The 19,520-nt window shown below is 47.0% G+C and overlaps 1 protein-coding gene across 1 annotated transcript in view; it reads right to left on the bottom strand.

Moving 5' to 3' along the window:
- LOC135415252 (collagen alpha-1(VII) chain-like) overlaps positions 1 to 19,520 on the bottom strand; it is a 136,794-nt gene that overhangs the window by 90,407 nt on the left and 26,867 nt on the right. Inside the window, exons 22-38 of the mRNA XM_064656912.1 lie at positions 18,334 to 18,459; positions 17,565 to 17,639; positions 16,049 to 16,129; positions 15,936 to 15,962; positions 14,759 to 14,803; positions 12,294 to 12,362; positions 12,103 to 12,207; positions 11,848 to 11,874; positions 11,675 to 11,728; positions 9,563 to 9,634; positions 7,462 to 7,521; positions 7,218 to 7,253; positions 6,431 to 6,466; positions 6,141 to 6,176; positions 4,382 to 4,414; positions 2,549 to 2,602; positions 2,403 to 2,462 (exon numbers count right to left, since the gene is read on the bottom strand). Coding sequence (XP_064512982.1) covers positions 2,403 to 2,462; positions 2,549 to 2,602; positions 4,382 to 4,414; positions 6,141 to 6,176; positions 6,431 to 6,466; positions 7,218 to 7,253; positions 7,462 to 7,521; positions 9,563 to 9,634; positions 11,675 to 11,728; positions 11,848 to 11,874; positions 12,103 to 12,207; positions 12,294 to 12,362; positions 14,759 to 14,803; positions 15,936 to 15,962; positions 16,049 to 16,129; positions 17,565 to 17,639; positions 18,334 to 18,459 — 996 coding nt within the window. The remainder of the gene's footprint in view (positions 1 to 2,402; positions 2,463 to 2,548; positions 2,603 to 4,381; positions 4,415 to 6,140; positions 6,177 to 6,430; positions 6,467 to 7,217; positions 7,254 to 7,461; positions 7,522 to 9,562; positions 9,635 to 11,674; positions 11,729 to 11,847; positions 11,875 to 12,102; positions 12,208 to 12,293; positions 12,363 to 14,758; positions 14,804 to 15,935; positions 15,963 to 16,048; positions 16,130 to 17,564; positions 17,640 to 18,333; positions 18,460 to 19,520) is intronic.

The following is a 19,520-nucleotide window of genomic DNA, read 5'->3' as shown; positions in this document are numbered from 1 at the left end:
TCCCTTTTTCCCATTTTTCCCCCTGCCTGGAGTTGACATTTTGTGTCTAAATCTCCTGATTTTGTCCCCAAACCTCCTAATTTTCCCACCAAACCTCCCAATTTTCCCCCTAATCCCTCCCTTTCCCACATTTTTTCCCCTCCCTGGAGTTGACAAGAGACATTTTGTCCCCAAACCTTCTGATTTTGTCCCTTTACCTTCTGATTTTCCCATTTATCCCTTTCCTTCCCACATTTTTTCCCCTTCCTGGAGTTCACAAGAGACATTTTGTCCCTAAACCTCCTGATTTTCCCCTTTATCCCTCCCTTTTCCTAATTTTTTCCCCTGCCTGGAGTCGACAAGAGACATTTTGTCTCCAAACCTCCTGATTTTCTCTCTTTACCTCCTGATTTTCCCCCTAAATCCTCCCCTTCCCACATTTTTTCCCCTACATGGAGTTCACAAGAGACATTTTGTCCCCAAACCTCCTGATTTTCCCCTTTATCCCTCCCTTTTTCCCATTTTTCCCCCTGCCTGGAGCTGACATTTTGTGTCTAAATCTCCTGATTTTCCCCTTTATCCCTCCCTTTTTCCCATTTTTCCCCTGCCTGGAGTTGACATTTTGTGTCTAAATCTCCTGATTTTCTCCCCAAACCTCCTGATTTTCTCTCTTAACCTCCTGATTTTCCCCTTTATCCCTCCCTTTCCCACATTTTTTCCCCTCCCTGGAGTTGACAAGAGACATTTTGTCTCCAAACCCCCTGATTTTCTCTCTTTACCTCCTGATTTTCCCCCTAAACCCTCCCCTTCCCACATTTTTTCACCTGCCTGGAGCTGACAGAGACATTTTGTCCCCAAACCTCCTGATTTTGTCCCTTTACCTCCTGATTTTCCCCTTTATCCCTCCCTTCCCCACATTTTTTCACCTGCCTGGAGCTGACAAGAGACATTTTGTCCCCAAACCTCCTGATTTTCTCTCTTTACCTCCTGATTTTCTCCTTTATCCCTTCCCACATTTTTTCCCCTGCCTGGAGTTCAAAGATACATTTTATCTCTAAATGTCCTGATTTTCCCCCTAAACCCTCCCTTTCCCACATTTTTTCCCTGCCTGGAGCTGACAAGAAACACTGTGTCCCCAAATCTCCTGATTTTCCCCTTTATCCCTCCCTTTTTCCCATTTTTCCCCCTGCCTGGAGCTGACATTTTGTGTCTAAATCTCCTGATTTTGTCCCCAAAACTCCTGATTTTGTCCCTAAACCTCCTGATTTTCCCCTTTATCCCTCCCCTTCCCACATTTCTTCCCCTGCCTGGAGTCGACAAGAGACATTTTGTCTCCAAACCTCCTGATTTTCTCCTTTATCCCTTCCCTTCCCCTGGAGTTCATAAGAGACATTTTGTCCCTAAACCTCCTGATTTTCCCCTTTATCCCTCCCTTTTCCTAATTTTTTCCCCTGCCTGGAGTTGACAAGAGACATTTTGTCTCCAAACCCCCTGATTTTCTCTCTTTACCTCCTGATTTTCCCCCTAATCCCTCCCTTTCCCACATTTTTTCCCCTGCCTGGAGTTCACAAGAGACATTTTCCCCCAAAACCTCCCAATTTTCCCCTTTATCCCTCCCTTTTTCCCATTTCCCCCCTGCCTGGAATTGACATTTTGTGTCTAAATCTCCTGATTTTGTCCTCAAATCTCCTAATTTTCCCACCAAACCTCCCAATTTCCCCCCTAATCCCTCCCTTTCCCACATTTTTTCCCCTACCTGGAGTTCACAAGAGACATTTTGTCCCCAAACCTCCTGATTTTGTCCCTAAACCTCCTGATTTTCCCCCTAAACCTTCCCCTTCCCACATTTTTTCCCCCTGCCTGGAGTTCACAAGAGACATTTTGTCCCCAAACCTCCTGATTTTTCTCTTTATCCCTCCCTTTCCCACATTTTTTTCCCCTGCCTGGAGTCGACAAGAGACATTTTGTCTCTAAACCTCCTGATTTTCTCTCTTAACCTCCTGATTTTCCCCTTCATCCCTACCTTTTTCCCATTTTTCCCCCTGCCTGGAGCTGACATTTTGTGTCTAAATCTCCTGATTTTGTCCCCAAAACTCCTGATTTTGTCCCCAAACCTCCAAATTTTCCCCTTTATCCCTTCCCTTCCCACATTTTTTCCCCTACATGGAGTTGACAGAGACATTTTTCCCCAAACCTCCTGATTTTCCCCTTTTTCCCTCCCTTTCCCACATTTTTTCCCCTACATGGAGTTCACAAGAGACATTTTGTCCCCAAACCTCCTGATTTTCCCCTTTATCTCCTCCCTTTTTCCCATTTCCCCCCCTGCCTGGAGTTGACATTTTGTGTCTAAATCTCCTGATTTTCCCCCAAACCTCCCAATTTTCCCTTTATCCCTCCCTTTCCCACATTTTCCCCCCACTCACCCTGTCTCCCGTGTCTCCCTTCAGCCCGGGCTGACCGGGAATCCCAAATCCTGGACTTCCCTGGGAAAAAAAAAAAATCCCAGGGATTTGTCATTTTTGGAGCTTCAACTCCATGAAGGATGGGCTGGAAAATTCCAGTTTTTCACCTTCTCCCCTTTGTCTCCCGGGATTCCTGGCTCTCCTCGGGCTCCAGGATCTCCCTGGAATAAAAATATTCCGTCAGAAACGAGGGCTGGAGAAGAAATTCAATATTAAAAGGGAATAAATTAATGAAATTATGATAATGGAAAATAAAAAGTAATAATTATAATGTAAAGTAATAAAGTAATAATGATAATTACAACAATTATTAATAATTATATAGGTTAGAGGATATAAATTATATAATAGATAATTATATATTTATTTTAGAATTAGATAGATTTTTGTAAATATATAGTAAATAAATTATTAATATATAATTACATATTTATTTTAGAATTAGATACAATTACATCATTATATAGTATATAATATAAATTATTAATATATAATTACATATTTATTTTAGAATTAGATACAATTACATAATTATATAATATATAATATAAATTATTAATATATAGTTACATATTTATTAAAGAATTAGATACAATTACATCGTTATATAGTACATAATATAGATTATTAATATATAATTACATATTTATTTTAGAATTAGATACGATTATATCATTATATAGTATATAATATAAATTATTAATATGTAATTACATATTTATTTTAGAATTAGATATAATTATATCATTATATAGTATATAAAAAAATTATTAATATATAATTATATATTTATTTTAGAATTAGATACAATTACATAATTATATAGTATATAAAATAAATTATAAATATATAATTATATATTTATTTCAAAATTAGATATAATTATATTATTATATAGTATATAATATAAATTATTAATATGTAACTATATATTTATTTTAGTTAGATACAATTATATCATTATATATTATATAATATAAATTATTAATATCTAATTATATATTTATTTTAGAGTTACATATAATTATATCACTATATATTATATAATATAAATTATTAATATACAATTATATATTTATTTTAGAAATATATATAATTATATATTAATTCTCAACATAATATTAATTATAATAATATAACTATATTATTATATTATTGTTTTATCTTATATTCTTTATAATATAATATATTTATATCATAATACTTATATTATGATATTCTATTATTTATATTAATATTTATATTATATTAATATTTATATTATATACTTATATACTATTATTAGATTTTATAGTTATACTACATTATTAAAATGCTATAATTATAACATTAATTACAATAATAATCTATAATAATCTATAATGTAGATTACAGATTATATATTGTGTTATTAATATAATATATACTATATCATTATATATAATTATTATATATATAATATGATATATAATTATATGATTATATAATTTTATTATGTAATTTTACTAGGTAATTTTATTAATAATTTTTTTATATTAATAATTAATTCATTAAATTTATTGATTTTATTATTGTAATCGTATTGCATATTATATAAATTATATATTATTAATGTAAATTAATATATTATTATATATTTATATATTTATATAATAATATATTTTGCACGTTATAATTTAATATTTTTGTATATAATAATTTTATAATTTTAATTATAGTTATAATTTTTTTCCTGGGAAAAGAGCACGTGGAAATCCCCAATTTCCCCACAAATCAAGGCTGGAAAACAACCCCAGGCCCAAAATCTGATTAAAAGCCAGAAAACCCCTCCAGGATCAGATTATTCCCACTTTTCCAACCTCTCTTTTCCAGCAATCCCAAGAAAAATAGGATTAAAAACCCCCCCATGGTACAACATTCCCTTTTCCAGGACAGTTCCAATTCCTGGATAATGAACTCACCTTGGCCCCTTTTTTGCCTGGAGGTCCCAAAACCTGCGGAGGAAGAGAATTCCCAGATTTTCTTTGGGATTAAAAAACAAAAGGATCTCCCTTCCTTGTGTTCCTTGTTTTCCCGGGAAAAAGGAATCTCAGCCTTATCCTGGGATAGAAAACCCAGAAAGGGCTCCACAAACCCCCAAAATTCCCGAAATTTGGGATTTATTAGGAGGGAAATCCCAAATGCAGAGAAGCTCGGGAAGAATCCCACGGAACCGCCGGAGGTTTTGGCTCCGGGGATCGATGACCCCTCCCAAGGAAGAGCTTTTTCCAGAGCTTCCCACTGGGAATTCCTGCTCGTCCAAACGTCCTCCTGCTCGTCCTTCCCGGGGGGGAGGTGGGATTTGGGAAGGAGAAGGGTGGGATTTGGGAAGGAGAAGGGTCACTGAGCCCAGGGGAGGTGGGATTTGGGAAGCAGAAGAGTGGGATTTGAGAAGGGTCACATTCCAGGAGGAAGAGCAGGAGATCTGGAAGCAGAAATTGTCCCTCCACACCCACCAGAGGACATTCCAAGGCCACCAACCCCTTCCCAAACATCCCTGTGGGAATTTCTTCTGGGAAGAACCACCTCTCTTGCTCTGGGTGATGATCCCTGTGGGTTCTTTCCCACTTAGAATATCCCGGGATTTTGTGAACTCTGCTGCCTGGTTTGCTGTCCCACCCTCTTCATCCACCTTCTCTCCTCCCTCTGGATCTATCCCAGGATTTCCCTGATCTCCTGATCCCAGGGCAGGTGGGATTTGGGAAGGAGAAGGGTCACATTCCAGGAGGAAGAGCAGGAAATCTGGAAGCAGAAATTGTCCCTCCACACCCACCAGAGGACATTCCAAGGCCACCAACCCCTTCCCAAACATCCCTGTGGGAATTTCTTCTGGGAAGAACCACCTCTCTTGCTCTGGGTGACACACCCAGACCTTCCCACAGGGAATTCCTGCTCCTCCAAACATCCTCCAGGACGCTGGAGGCGCTCCCAGTCCCTGAGGGTGGTCCCATTCCCGGATGGAAGTCCAGTTGGAATTGGATGGGACACCCCTGAGGGTTCTCCAGCAGGAACCAGAGGAAAACAATATTCCCTTCTCCCATTTTTTGTTACTTGGAAAAAAAAAAGACCAACATGGAATGATCTCCAACAACTTCCTCATCCAAATCCGGTCTTTTCTTTCCCTCGTGCGGGAATTTCTCCCCCCTTTTTTTGCCTCAGGGCTGGAAAACCTGGGAAAAAAACCCCACTGGGGTAATAAATATTCCCTGGAAAGAGATCTGGGGAGAACTCGGAGCTTGGAAAAGCGATTCCATCGTCTCCTCGTCCTGCTCCCATTCCCTGGGTGATCCACGGGAGAAAACGGGAATTTAAAGTTTCCCAGTGTTTTTTTTTCTGATTAATAACTGGATTACTTTCCCAACAACCCAAAAAAAAAGGTGGAATTTTGCACTCTCGTGTCACCCTGTAGGATTTTCCGGGGAAGGATTTTCCAGGGAAGGATTTTCCAGGGAAGGATTTTCCAGGGAAGGATTTTCCAGGAAGCTCCTTTGAGGAGGAGCTGGGAATACCAAGAAAAAAAAAAGGCTGGGAATACACGAAGGGTTGGGAATACGAGGAGTGGAGCGAGGGAGTTGGCTGGAAGGTCATGGAAAAGGCCTGTGGGCTATTCCTGAAATTCTGGGATGCGTCCCTCCCGCTCCATGGGGGTGACTCGAGGTCCGGGATCCCGCTCATAGTTACCCCCACAGCCGGAGCACCTGGAATTCCCGGGTTTCCCTGCAAGGAAAAAGGACATCAGAGGAATGTGGGGCGGCAAAAACTTCCCATTCCTGGTTTTTCCCCCCCCATTCTTCCCTTAAAACCGCTCCCAACTCATCCGGGAAGCGCGAGGTGGATCGGAGGAGACGCCGAGCTCGAGGACGTTCCCGGTGGTTTCACCCACCAAGCTGAGCTTCCAAGAGCTTGGGATCCAGCTGGGAAAAAGTCGGGATACCCCCAGCTGAGCTGCTCCCTCTTCCTGTCTCACTCACTTGCTCTCCCTTCTGCCCTGGAGCTCCTGGAATTCCCTGGAAGACACCAAAAATCCCGCCGGATTCAGGAGAGATTCCGCGCTTTCGCTCCCGGTTTTGGGAGACCTTCCCAGGAAGAGGGAGAGGAGGAGGATGAAGCTCTTCAGCCTCCAGTTTTCCCACTAATTCCAAGATATTTTTTCCAGAGGGGGCTCTTGGCTGAAAAATGGGAATTCCCAAGCCCGGGAAAGCTTTGATTTCCAACTACCAGGAGCGCGGTGCGGTCCCATTTTCCCAGGGAAAAATCCATCAAGGATGAGGGATCACCTCTCACAGGGCTGGAATTTCCCCGCTGGAAAGCAGAATCCGGGCCTGGAATGTTCGGAGGGAGGCGTTCCCAAATTTAGGTGGGAGACAATTCGCCTCCTAAACCACGTTTGGGGTGAAATTCTGCAGTTCTGGGGGGTCTTACAAAAGTGACATTTATTATTTTATTAAAATATAGTTTATTTTATTAAAATATCCCATCTTCCCACCCCATCCCAGGTCTCTGCAGCCGGAATTCCACAGCCCAGGGAATTGCTGAGGTGTAAAATTATCCCCTTTCTTTGCTTTTTTGAGTTAAAAAAAAAGGGTCGAGGTCGGGTTGGAAAAGACCAGTTGAAGATCTCCTTGACCTTGGAAAGTCACTTCCAAAGTGAACTATTCCACGATTCCCTGATTCCCACAGCCCCTGACGATGGTTAGGGATAAAAAATTCCCTTGGCACCTGAAACCAGGGGCAGGAATTCGGGATTTCAGTGCCTACCTTCGGTCCTGGTGCTCCCGGAGGTCCCGTCGGCCCCTGGAAACGACGGGAGAAATGGGGAAAGCTCTGAGTTTAAATCCCAACATTTTCCCTTCTTCTCCACATTCCCACAGGAGATTCACCGCAGGATTCACCACAGGATTCACCTTCCAGGAAAAATCCTGGTGTTGGAGGAGAATTTGGAGACGCTGGAGCCTCCAGGGGGGCTTTAAATTCAAATTTTGCCGCAAAATTCCCGACCCACCTGCTCTCCTTCTTCCCCCTTGGAGCCTGGAGCGCCAGGAATTCCCGTTCCCGCCGTTCCCTGCGAGGCAAGCGCGGAATTCTCAGGAAAAGCCGCTTCCCGAAGTTGTCCCAGAGCGTTTTGTCCCCTCCCCAAAATCTGCTTCGGAGCTCTCCCCACGAAGCGGGAGGGGAGAAATTCGCTCTGGAAATGTTTGCCACGGGATATCCCGGGATGAGTATCCCGATCCCTCGGTATCCCAATCCCCTGGGGCAGGTGTGGGATGAGCACAGAGCACCAGGAACCCCCAAACCCAGCAGTTCAGCTCAGTTAAGCCTTTCCCCAAGCTCTAGGCGGGGTCTAAGTCTACAGGGGTCAGCTGAAGCCCCAGAGCTGAGCCCTGAGCCTTGAGCTTTGAGGTTTGGGAATTCCTTGATTTGGGAATGCCTTGATTTGTGGCTCTGCCCCTTCCAACCTGGAGTCTTGACGTTTTGGGAATTCTTTAATTTGTGGTTCTGCCCCCTTCCAAACTTGGGGTCTTGAGGTTTGGGAATTCCTTGATTTGGGAGTGCCTTGATTTGTGGTTCTGCCCCTCCCAAACTTGGGGTCTTGGAGTTTGGGGAGTTCCTTGATTTGGGAATTCCTTGATTTGTGGCTCTGCCCATTCCAACCTGGAGTCTTGAGGTTTTGGGAATTCTTTAATTTGTGGGTCTGCCCTTTCCGAACTTGGGGTCTGGAAGTTTTGGGAGTTCCTTGATTTGGGAGTGCCTTGATTCGTGGCTCTGCCCCTTCCAAACCTGGGGTCTTGAGATTTTGGGAATTCTTTGATTTGGGAATTAATTGTGATTCTGCCTCTTCCAACTTGGGGTCTTGAGTTTTTGAGAATTCCTTGCTTTGGGAATTCCTTGATTTGTGGCTCTGCCCCCTTCCACCTTGGGGTTGTTCCCTCAGCCATCTCCCCCTGGTTCCTTTCTCCAGCCCCTCCTGCAGAATCCCAGCCCATCCAGCCCATCCAGGACCTGAGGGTCACCGACACCGCTGGGAGCAGCTTGAAGCTCTCCTGGAAGGGGCTTCCTGGGATAACTCACTATAAGATATCCTGGGGGCCAGCCAACGGTGAGTATCCCCATCCCCTCGGTATCCCAATCCCTCGGTATCGCAACTCTCAGTATCCCCATCCCTCGGTATCCCCATCCCTCAAGTATCCCCATCCCTCAAGTATCCCAATCCCTCGGTATCCCGACCCCTCGGTATCCCCATCCCTCAGTATCCCCATCCCTCAGTATCCCCATCCCTCAGTATCCCGTCCCTCAAGTATCCCAATCCCTCAGTATCCCCATCCCTCAAGTATCCCAATCTCTCAGTATCCCGACCCCTCAGTATTCCCATCCCTCAGTATCCCCGTCCCTCAAGTAGCCCCATCCCTCGAGTATCCCCATCCCTCAGCATCCCGACCCCTCAGCATCCCCATCCCTCAGTATCCCGACCCCTCGGTATCCCCATCCCTCAGGATCCCCATCCCTCAAGTATCCCCATCCCTCAAGTATCCCCATCCCTCAGTATCCCGACCCCTCGGTATCCCCATCCCTCGGTATCCCCATCCCTCGGTATCCCAATCCCCCGGTCAGGTGTGGGATGAGCACAGAGCACCGGGAACCCCCAAACCCAGCAGTTCAGCTCAGTTAAGCCTTTCCCCAAGCTCTAGGCGGGGTCTAAGTCTACAGGGATCAGCTGAAGCCCCAGAGCTGAGCCCTGAGCCGAGTTTTACTCTCCAACAAAGGGATCCACTGGATCTGAGCCCGGCTGGGATTTGGGAAATCCAAGCAGTTCCCCTCCAGCAGCACAGGGGACACCTCGGGGACCAGCTCTGCCCTCCCTGCCCAGGTCCCACAGGAGCCGGGGGAGGGAGCTGCTGGAACAAGGATTATTGATCATTCCCTTGGGAAAAGTTCCTCCCCCAGGAGGGGGAGAAATTCCCTCCGGGAACGTTTGGCTGCTCCAGGAACGTTGGGAGATCCCAACCTGCCTTCCCACAACTCCCCCCTGCTGTTCCTTGGGCTCCCTGCCCTCAGCTCCCCCCGGGGCCGATGGATTCAGGGAACATCTGATGTTGGGACGTGACCTTTTCTCCCGGTGGTCCAGGAAGTCCAGGAACTCCACGGAGCCCCACAGGGCCTGGCAAACCAGGTTTTCCCTAAAAAAGGAAGATCCAGCCTCAAATCTTTCCCTTCCAGCCCGAAAAGGTTCATTTTGAAGTGCAAAAAGCCCGAGCAGAGAAACATCTCCCCCGATATTCCCACCCTAAACTGAGGGTTTGGAGGGTATTCCCAAATTCCCTTTTCCTGCAGAAATGAGTTACGGATCACTGGCTTTGCCGAGGAAGGGGAAATAAGGAGGTGTTGGCTGGGATGGGAAGAGAATCCATGGAAAGGGCTGATCCCTGGGATACAGCTCCACAGCATGGAAATGGGAAGGAAAAAAGGCCCCGTGGGTCGTGAGGGACGGGAACAGGAAAGTTGGGAAGGAGCAGGAACAGGAGAGTTGGGAAGGAGCAGGAACAGGAGAGTTGGGAAGGAGCAGGAACAGGAAAGTTGGGAAGGAGCAGGAACAGGAGAGTTGGGAAGGAGCAGGAACAGGAAAGTCGGGAAGGAGCAGGAACAGGAAAGTCGGGAAGGAGCAGGAACAGGAGAGTTGGGAAGGAGCAGGAACAGGAGAGTTGGGAAGGAGCAGGAACAGGAAAGTTGGGAAGGAGCAGGAACAGGAAAGTTGGGAAGGAGCAGGAACAGGACATGGACGTGATCCCTCAGGAATCCCGCGGCTTCCAGCCTTTGGTAATCCAGGGATTGCCCAAACTTTCTTTTCTTTTATTATTATCTAAATACCTTATTATCTTTTATTGATCACCTTTTATTGATCACCTTTTATTGATCACCTCTTATTGATTATCTCTTATTGATTATCTCTTATTGATTATCTCTTATTGATTACCTTTTATTGATTATCTCTTATTGATTATCTCTTATTGATTATCTCTTATTGATTATCTCTTATTGATTATCTCTTATTGATTATCTCTTATTGATTACCTTTTATTGATTACCTTTTATTGATTACCTTTTATTGATTACCTTTCATTTCTTATCTTTTATTTCTTATCTTTTATTTCTTACCTTTTATTGATTACCTTTTATTTATTATCTTTTATTGATTACCTTTTATTTATTACCTTTTATTTCTTATCTTTTATTGACTACCTTTTATTTATTATCTTTTATTTCTTATCTTTTATTGATTACCTTTTATTTATTATCTTTTATTTCTTATCTTTTATTGATTACCTTTTATTGTTTACATTTATTTATTATCTTTTATTGATTACCTTTTATTGATTACCTTTCATTTATTACCTTTTATTTCTTATCTAGTCCTCCCTGAACCTTTCAAATTCTCTTTTCTCCCCTTCAGCTCCAACCTCCCACATTCCAAACATCCCTGTGGGAATTCTTCTGGGAAGAACCACCTCTCTTGCTCTGGGTGATGATCCCTGTGGATCCAACTCAGAATATCCTGGGATTTTGTGAAATCTGCTGCCTGGTTTGCTGTCCCACCTTCTCTCCTTCCTCTGGATCTGTTCCAGGATTTTCCTGACCTCCTGAACCCAGGGGAGGTGGGATTTGGGAAGGAGAAGGGTCACTGAGCCCAGGGGAGGTAGGATTTGGGAAGGAGAAGGGTCACATTCCAGGAGGAAGAGCAGGAGATCTGCCAGCAGGAATTGTCCCTCTACACCCACCCCTCATTCCAGAGGACATTCCAAGGCCACCAACCCCTTCCCAAACATCCCTGTGGAATTTCTTCTGGGAAAAACCACCTCTCTTGCTCTGGGTGATGATCCCTGTGGATCCCACTCAGAATATCCCGGGATTTTGTGAAATCTGCTGCCTGATTTGCTGTCCCACCTTTTCTCCTTCCTCTGGATCTATCCCAGGATTTCCCTGATCTCTTGACCCTGGGGAAGGTGGGATTTGGGAAGGAGAAGGGCCACTGAGCCCAGGGGAGGTGGGATTTGGGAAGGAGAAGGGTCACATTCCAGGAGGAAGAACAGGAGATGTGGCAGCAGACACTGTCCCTCTACACCCACCCCTCATTCCAGAGGACATTCCAAGGCCACCAACCCCTTCCCACCATGGCTGGGCAGCTCTTCCCAAGCTCCTGGAGCCATCCCTGGACCACTCACCGGCTCTCCTGGGCCTCCTCTGTCCCCCTTGAGGCCGCTCCTCCCCCGAGGGCCCTGCATGGAGCACAGCACACTCTCACTCCACGCATTTCCATGGATTTTCGGGAAGTTTGGCGGAAATAATGAGGAAAAAGGGGCTTTTCATTGTCACCAAGGTGAACCTCAGGACTTACCCTGGCTCCTGAATCCCCTGGTTGGCCCTGAAACACGAAGGACAAGGACAATCAACCTGGGATGTGGAACCTCAAGAGGTTCCTCTCCCAACTTCACCCATAAAAAGAAAAGCTCCTGGGGCCTGACGAGCCCAAAAACCCAAAATTCCCACTCCCAAGGGAAGGCAAAGGAGTCCAGACACCTCAACCTGCACGATTTGGGGTCAGGTCCCCTCTTCTTGGGGCACATCAAAGGCAACAACCCCCCTCTCTCACCTTGATGGAGATCCCTGGAGGTCCCGGCATTCCCGGTGGTCCCGGCATTCCCGGTGATCCCGGCGGTCCTGCCGCCCCAGGAACACCTGGCTGCCCTTTGGGTCCCTGAAAGGAGGGAAAACCAGGAGAGGGAAGGGATTTGGGATCTCTCCCATCTCTCCTTTTGCTTCTCCTCCAGCCCTGATACTCACAGGGGGGCCCGGTTGCCCATTCCGGCCGGGAATCACCTCCACTCCTCCCAGGACGTATCCCGGCTCGCCCTGCGGACAAAGGCGGGAGGAAACGTTGGGAAATCTGGGAATTTGATGATTTAGGGGCGATTCCATCAGCAGGGAAAGCAAAGTTGGACCCAAACCATCTCCTTTGGCAGCAAAACCATGTGGCCGAGACACGGGATTTGTTTGAAGGTTTGGAAGAAAATTAATTCCAGAGGGGGGAAAAAAAAGGAGGTTGGATTTCAGAAGGATCCATTCCCGGTTTTCAGTCACACTGACATATCAGGGGGATGCAGGGAAGGAGCAGGAATGTGCAGTGGGAGAAAAGGGAAGGATAAGAAGCTCCTGGGATTGCACTGGGAAAAAAGAGAAGGATAAGAAGCTCCTGGGATTGCACTGGGAGAAAGGAGAAGGATAAGAAGCTCCTGGGATTGCAGTGGGAGACAAGGGAAGGATAAGAAGCTCCTGGGATTGCAGTGGGAGACAAGGGAAGGATAAGAAGCTCCTGGGATTGCACTGGGAGAAAGGGGAAGGATAAGAAGCTCCTGGGATTGCAGTGGGAGACAAGGGAAGGATAAGAAGCTCCTGGGATTGCGCTGGGAGCAAATGGAAGGATAAGAAGCTCCTGGGATTGCACAGGGAGAAAGGAGAAGGATAAGAAGCTCCTGGGATTGTACTGGGAGAAAGGAGAAGGATAAGAAGCTCCTGGGATTGCACTGGGAGAAAGGGGAAGGATAAGAAGCTCCTGGGATTACACTGGGAAACAGGGGAAGGATAAGAAGCTCCAGGGATTGCAGTGGGAGAAAAGGGAAGGATAAGAAGCTCCTGGAATTGCCTGGGATTGCACTGGGAAACAGGGAAAGGATAAAAAGCTCCTGGGATTGCACTGGGAGAAAAAGGAAGGATGAGAAGCTCCTGGGATTGCACTGGAAGACAGGGGAAGGATAAGAAGCTCCTGGGATTGCAGTGGGAGAAGAGGGAAGGATAAGAAGTTCATGGGATTGCACTGGGAGAAAAGGGAAGGATAAGAAGCTCCTGGGATTGCAGTGGGAGAAAGGAGAAGGATAAGAAACTCCTGGGATTGCCCTGAGAGACAAGGGAAGGATAAGAAACTCCTGGGATTGCCTGGGAGACAAGGGAAGGATAAGAAACTCCTGGGATTGCCCTGAGAGACAAGGGAAGGATAAGAAACTCCTGGGATTGCACTGGGAGAAAGGGGAAGGATAAGAAGCTCCTGGGATTGCACTGGGAGACAGGGGAAGGATAAGAAGCTCCTGGGATTGCACTGGGAGAAAGGGGAAGGATAAGAAACTCCTGGGATTGCCTGGGAGACAAGGGAAGGACAAGAAGCTCCTGGGATTGCATTGGGAGAAGAGGGAAGGACAAGAAGCTCCTGGGATTGCTCTGGGAGAAAGGGGAAGGATAAGAAGCTCCTGGGATTGTCTGGGACAAAAGGGAAGGATAAGAAGCTCCTGGGATTGCTCTGGGAGAAAGGGGAAGGATAAGAAGCTCCTGGGGTTGCACTGGGAGAAAGGAGAAGGATAAGAAGCTCCTGGGATTGCAGTGGGAGAAAAGGGAAGGATAAGAAGCTCCTGGGATTGCAGTGGGAGAAAGGGGAAGGATAAGAAGCTCCTGGGATTGCACTGGGAGAAAGGAGAAGGATAAGAAGCTCCTGGGATTGCAGTGGGAGAAAGGGGAAGGATAAGAAGCTCCTGGGATTGCACTGGGAGTAAAAGGAAGGATAAGAAGCTCCTGGGATTGCACTGGGAGACAGGAAAAGGACAAGAAGCTCCTGGGATTGCACTGGGAGAAAGGGGAAGGATAAGAAGCTCCTGGGATCGAACTGGGAGACAAGGGAAGGATAAGAAGCTCCTGGGATTGCAGTAGGAGAAAAGGGAAGGATAAGAAGCTCCTGGGATTGCACTGGGAAACGGGGGAAGGATAAGAAGCTCCTGGGATTGCACTGGGAGACAGGGGAAGGATAAGAAGCTCCTGGGATTGCAGTGGGAGAAAGGGGAAAGGATAAGAAGCTCCTGGGATTGCACTGGGAGAAAAGGGAAGGATAAGAAGCTCCTGGGATTGCACTGGGAGAAAAGGGAAGGATGAGAAGCTCCTGGGATATTCAAACATTTTGATGCCCCAAATGCAGGAACAGTGGGTTTGTTCCCGTTGGAAACTCGAGCGGGAAGAAGGACCCATCCAAGTCCCACCTTCTTCTGGGAACAGCCAATTAAATGTGCCAAGTCCCGGGATTTCTCCACAAAGACAGAAAATTCCTCCTTGGAATACTGATGGACAACTCCCCCAGGTGAAGATTAGGAGTTAGACCCAGCTTAGAAGTTCAGGTTCACCCAAGATCACTGGGAAAATGCTTGGAAAACAGGGATCAGAGCTCCAAAATAGCTTTTTTTTTCCCAATAAAACCCGGGAATGAAACTCACTCTGTCTCCTTTTGGCCCCGCCGGTCCTGGGTAGCCGGGAGATCCCTGGAATTAGAAGTAGATTCTGAAGGTTAAACAGGAAATCACCCACAAAACCATGGATGCTCCATCCCTGGAAGTGTCCAGGGCCAGGTTGGAACAACCTGGGATAGTGGGAGGTGTCCCTGGGGTTGGAAGTGGATGGACTTTAGGGTCCTTCCCACCCAAACCATTCCATGATTTTCAGAAATGAGGGGGTTTAGGATCCACCCTCGGTGCTTCCAGGTCTCTCTCTCCAGCTTAACCATTCCCAGCCAAGGGAAATGCAGGATGCAGGAGGGAAAACAAAGCTCTGGATGCTCCTGGCACAGCCCAGCCCCAAATTCCAGTTCCAAATGGGGCCACAGAGTCCTTGGAGCCCCTTCTGGTGGCTAAAGGGGCTCCAGGAGAGCTGGAGAGGGACTGGGGACAAGGCCTGGAGGGACAGGACACAGGGAATGGCTTCCCAGTGCCAGAGGGCAGGGATGGATGGGATATTGGGAAGGAATTCCTGGCTGGGAGGGTGGGGAGGGGCTGGAATGGAATTCCCAGAGAAGCTGTGGCTGCCCCTGGATCCCTGGAAGTGTCCAAGGCCAGGTTGGAGCAACCTGGGACAGCGGGAGGTGTCCTTCGGGTTGGAACTGGATGGGCTTTAAGGTCCATCTAACCCAAACCATTCCAGGATTCCAAGAAATTAGGACGTTTAAGCTCCATCCTCTGTGCTTCCAGGTCTCTCTCCAGCTTAACCATTCCCAGCCAAGGGAAATGCTGGATGCAGGAGGGAAAACAAAGCTCTGGATGCTCCTGGCACAGCCCAGCCCCAAATTCCAGTTCCAAATGGGGCCACAGAGTCCTTGGAGACCCTTGCAGGGCCTGAAGGGGCTCCAGGAGAGCTGGAGAGGGATTTGGGACAAGGGATGGAGGGACAGGACACAGGGAATGGCTTCCCACTGCCAGAGGATATTGGGAAGAAATTCCTGGCTGGGAGAGCAGGGAGGGACTGGAACAGAATTCCCAGAGAAGCTGTGGCTGCCCCTGGATCCCTGGAAGTGTCCAAGGCCAGGTTGGAGCAACCTGGGAGAGTGGAAAATGTTGGGGTTGGAACTGGATGGGCTTTGTCCCTTCCCACCCAAACCATTCCATGATTCCAAATACTCACAACATCGCCTTGGACGCCGGGAATACCCTGGAAAACAGGGAGAGGGAGGTATTTGAGGGCCACCCTCCCTCCCGAGTGACACTGTGACAAAGTCAGTCCAAACAAACACCCACCGTGACTCCGGGGGGACCGGGAGGACCCGCCCGGCCCGGCCTGCCCGGCAGCCCGGGAATTCCATCCTTCCCAGGGAGTCCCTAAAGGCAGGGAAGGAAACAGCGTGGAAAAGTCACTGCCTTGGGTCTTCCAACTCTTTCTGGAATGCTTGGGAGCATCCCAAAAAATTCCAGAGCACGCATATAAAACACGTTTGTTCCCTTTGGCCTGATTTTCAAAATCCAACCCGGAAGATCCCAAGAGGATTCTTTGCTGGAGCTCTTCCTTAATTCCAGTAATTTAGTTGGGTGTAGTGGCAGAGGGCAGGGTTAGACTGGATATGGGGAAGGAATTCCTGGCTGGGAGGGTGGGGAAGGGATGGAATGGATTTCCCAGAGAAGCTGTGGCTGCCCCTGGATCCCTGGGAGTGTCCAAGGGCAGGCTGGAGCAACCTGGGATAGTGAAAGGTGTCCCTGGGGCTGGAACTGAGTGGACTTTAAGGTCCCTTCCAACCCAAACCATTCCAGGATTTTCAGAAATTAGGACGTTTAAGATCCACCCTCGGTGCTTCCAGGTCTCTCTCTCCAGCTTAACCATTCCCAGCCAAGGGAAATGCTGGATACAGGAGGGAAAACAAAGCTCTGGATGCTCCTGGCACAGCCCAGCCCCAAATTCCAGTTCCAAATGGGGCCACTGAATCCTTGAAGCCCCTTCCAGTAGCTAAAGGGGCTCCAGGAGAGCTGGAGAGGGACTGGGGACAAGGGATGGAGGGACAGGACACAGGGAATGGCTTCCCAGAGCCAGAGGGCAGGGATAGGTGGGATATCGAGAAGGAATTGCTGGCTGGGAGGGTGGGGAGGGGCTGGAATGGTTTTTCCAGAGAAGCTGTGGCTGCCCCTGGATCCCTGGAAGTGTCCAAGGGCAGGTTGGAGCAACCTGGGAGAGTGGGAGGTGTCCCTCGAGTTGGAACTGGATGGGCTTTAAGGTCCCTTCCAATGCAAACCATTCCAGGATTTTAAGAAATGAGGGGGTTTAGGATCCATCCCCTGTGCTTTCAGGTCTCTCTCCAGTTTAACCATTCCCAGCCAAGGGAAATGCTGGATCCAGGAGGAAAAACAAAGCTCTGGATGCTCCTGGCACAGACCACCCCCAAATTCCAGTTCCAAATGGGGCCACAGAGTCCTTGGAGCCCCTTCCAGGGCCTAAAGGGGCTCCAGGAGAGCTGGAGAGGGACTGGGAACAAGGCCTGGAGGGACAGGACACAGGGAATGGCTTCCCAGTGCCAGAGGATATTGGGATAGGTGGGATATTGGGAAGGAATTGCTGTCTGGGAGGGTGGGGAGGGGCTGGAATGGAATTCCCAGAGAAGCTGTGGCTGCCCCTGGATCCCTGGAAGTGTCCAAGGCCGGGTTGGAGCAACCTGGGACAGCGGGAGGTGTCCCTGGGGTTGGAAGTGGATGATCCCTGGGGTCCGTTCCCACCCAAAGCATTCCATGATATTCCTTATCCAAGTGGTTGGATAAGTGCTGGACTCACCCTCTCCCCCTTCTCCCCCTTCGTGGTGGAGCCGTTGGGGTCGGAGCCTCTGGGAGCTGCCGGAGCCCTGGAGCTCTTCCAAGGCAAAGGAAAACAGGGGGAGAAAAACGATCAGGGAATTAAATCCGGCAGGAGATGCCAAATAAATTCAGACCAGACCAGACACTAAACCCAGACTAAACCACAGGTTAAACCACAGGCTTAACCACAGGCTTAAACACGGACTAAACCATAGACTTAAACGCAGACTAAAATGCAGGTTTTAACACATTAAAAGACAGATTAAACCATGGACTAAACCACGGACTAAACCACGGATTTAAATAAAGACTTGAACACAGACTTAGACACAGACTTAGACACAGACTTAGACACAGACTTAGACACAGACTTAGACACAGACTTAGACACAGACTTAGACACAGACTTAGACACAGACTTAGACACAGACTTAGACACAGACTTAGACACAGACTTAGACACAGACTTAGACACAGACTTAGACACAGACTTAGACACAGACTTAGACACAGACTTAGACACAGACTAAAACACAGACTAAAACACAGACTAAAACACAGACTAAAACACTCCTTGGCTCGTGCAACAAAAGGAAGAGGCCGAGTTGCCCACCCAGGAGACCTTTTCATCTCCTCAGACTATTTTTTTTTTCTTTATTTCAAGTCTATTTAAAGACTAATCATTTAAAGACTAATCATTTCAAGCCTATTTTTATTTGAAATGTGCCCCCCTGAGATCTGATTCTCACCTGGGAACACCAAGGCCCACAAGGCTCCTGCTCTTTTGGGATGTGTGGTTGGGTTGATGACGGATCAGGGTCCTGGGCCTTGGGCTCCGTGTCACCAAAGGGCTCCGGGGCCTCGTTTTTGGCAACCTGGGGACAGAGTTGGGCTCGGATTAGGGATCGAAAACCGACTTCCAACAGGTCTCAGGAGCTTTGATATCCTTTAATATCCCCACTCGCCCTCCCTCGAGCCCGACAGGCACAAAGGTAGGGTCTCTTCGAGCCCCCTGGAAATTTCTGGGAATTCCAGAAGGGGGGATAAAGGGGCAGAGGAGATGAGGAAGAGGAAGAGAAGATGAAGGGATGGGATTTTTGGGAGCTCCCACTCAAATTTGGGAGGCGTGTCTGTGGTTTAGTCTGTCGTTTAGTATAAGGCGGTGTCTGTGTTTAAGTCTGTGTTTAAGTCTGTGTTTAAGTCTGTGTTTAAGTCTGTGTTTAAGTCTGTGTTTAAGTCTGTGTTTAAGTCTGTGTTTAAGTCTGTGTTTAAGTCTGTGTTTAAGTCTGTGCTTTAATATGTGTTTAAGTCTGTGTTTAAGTCTGTGTTTAAGTCTGTGTTTAAGTCTGTGTTTAAGTCTGTGTTTAAGTCTGTGTTTAAGTCTGTGTTTTAGTCTGTGTTTTAGTCTGTGTTTTAGTCTGTGTTTTAGTCTGTGTTTTAGTCTGTGTTTTAGTCTGTGTTTTAGTCTGTGTTTTAGTCTGTGTTTTAGTCTGTGTTTTAGTCTGTGTTTTAGTCTGTGTTTTAGTCTGTGTTTTAGTCTGTGTTTAATCTGTGTTTAAGGCTGTGTTTAAGGCTGTGTTTAAGGCTGTGTTTAAGGCTGTGTTTAAGGCTGTGTTTAAGGCTGTGTTTAAGGCTGTGTTTAAGGCTGTGTTTAAGGCTGTGTTTAAGGCTGTGTTTAAGGCTGTGTTTAAGGCTGTGTTTAAATCTGTGGATTAGTCTGTGTTTTAGCCTGTCTTTAAGTCTAAGTCTGTGTTTAATCTGTGTTTATGTCCGTGTTTATGTCCGTGTTTATGTCCGTGCTTATGTCCGTGCTTATGTCCGTGCTTATGTCCGTGCTTATGTCCGTGCTTATGTCCGTGCTTATGTCCGTGCTTATGTCCGTGCTTATGTCCGTGCTTATGTCCGTGCTTATGTCCGTGCTTATGTCCGTGTTTAA

Source organism: Pseudopipra pipra, chromosome 5 (genome assembly GCF_036250125.1).
Source record: "Pseudopipra pipra isolate bDixPip1 chromosome 5, bDixPip1.hap1, whole genome shotgun sequence".
Lineage (NCBI taxonomy): Eukaryota > Metazoa > Chordata > Aves > Passeriformes > Pipridae > Pseudopipra > Pseudopipra pipra.
Note: the sequence above shows the minus strand (reverse complement) of the source record. Positions and strands in the feature narration are given on the sequence as shown.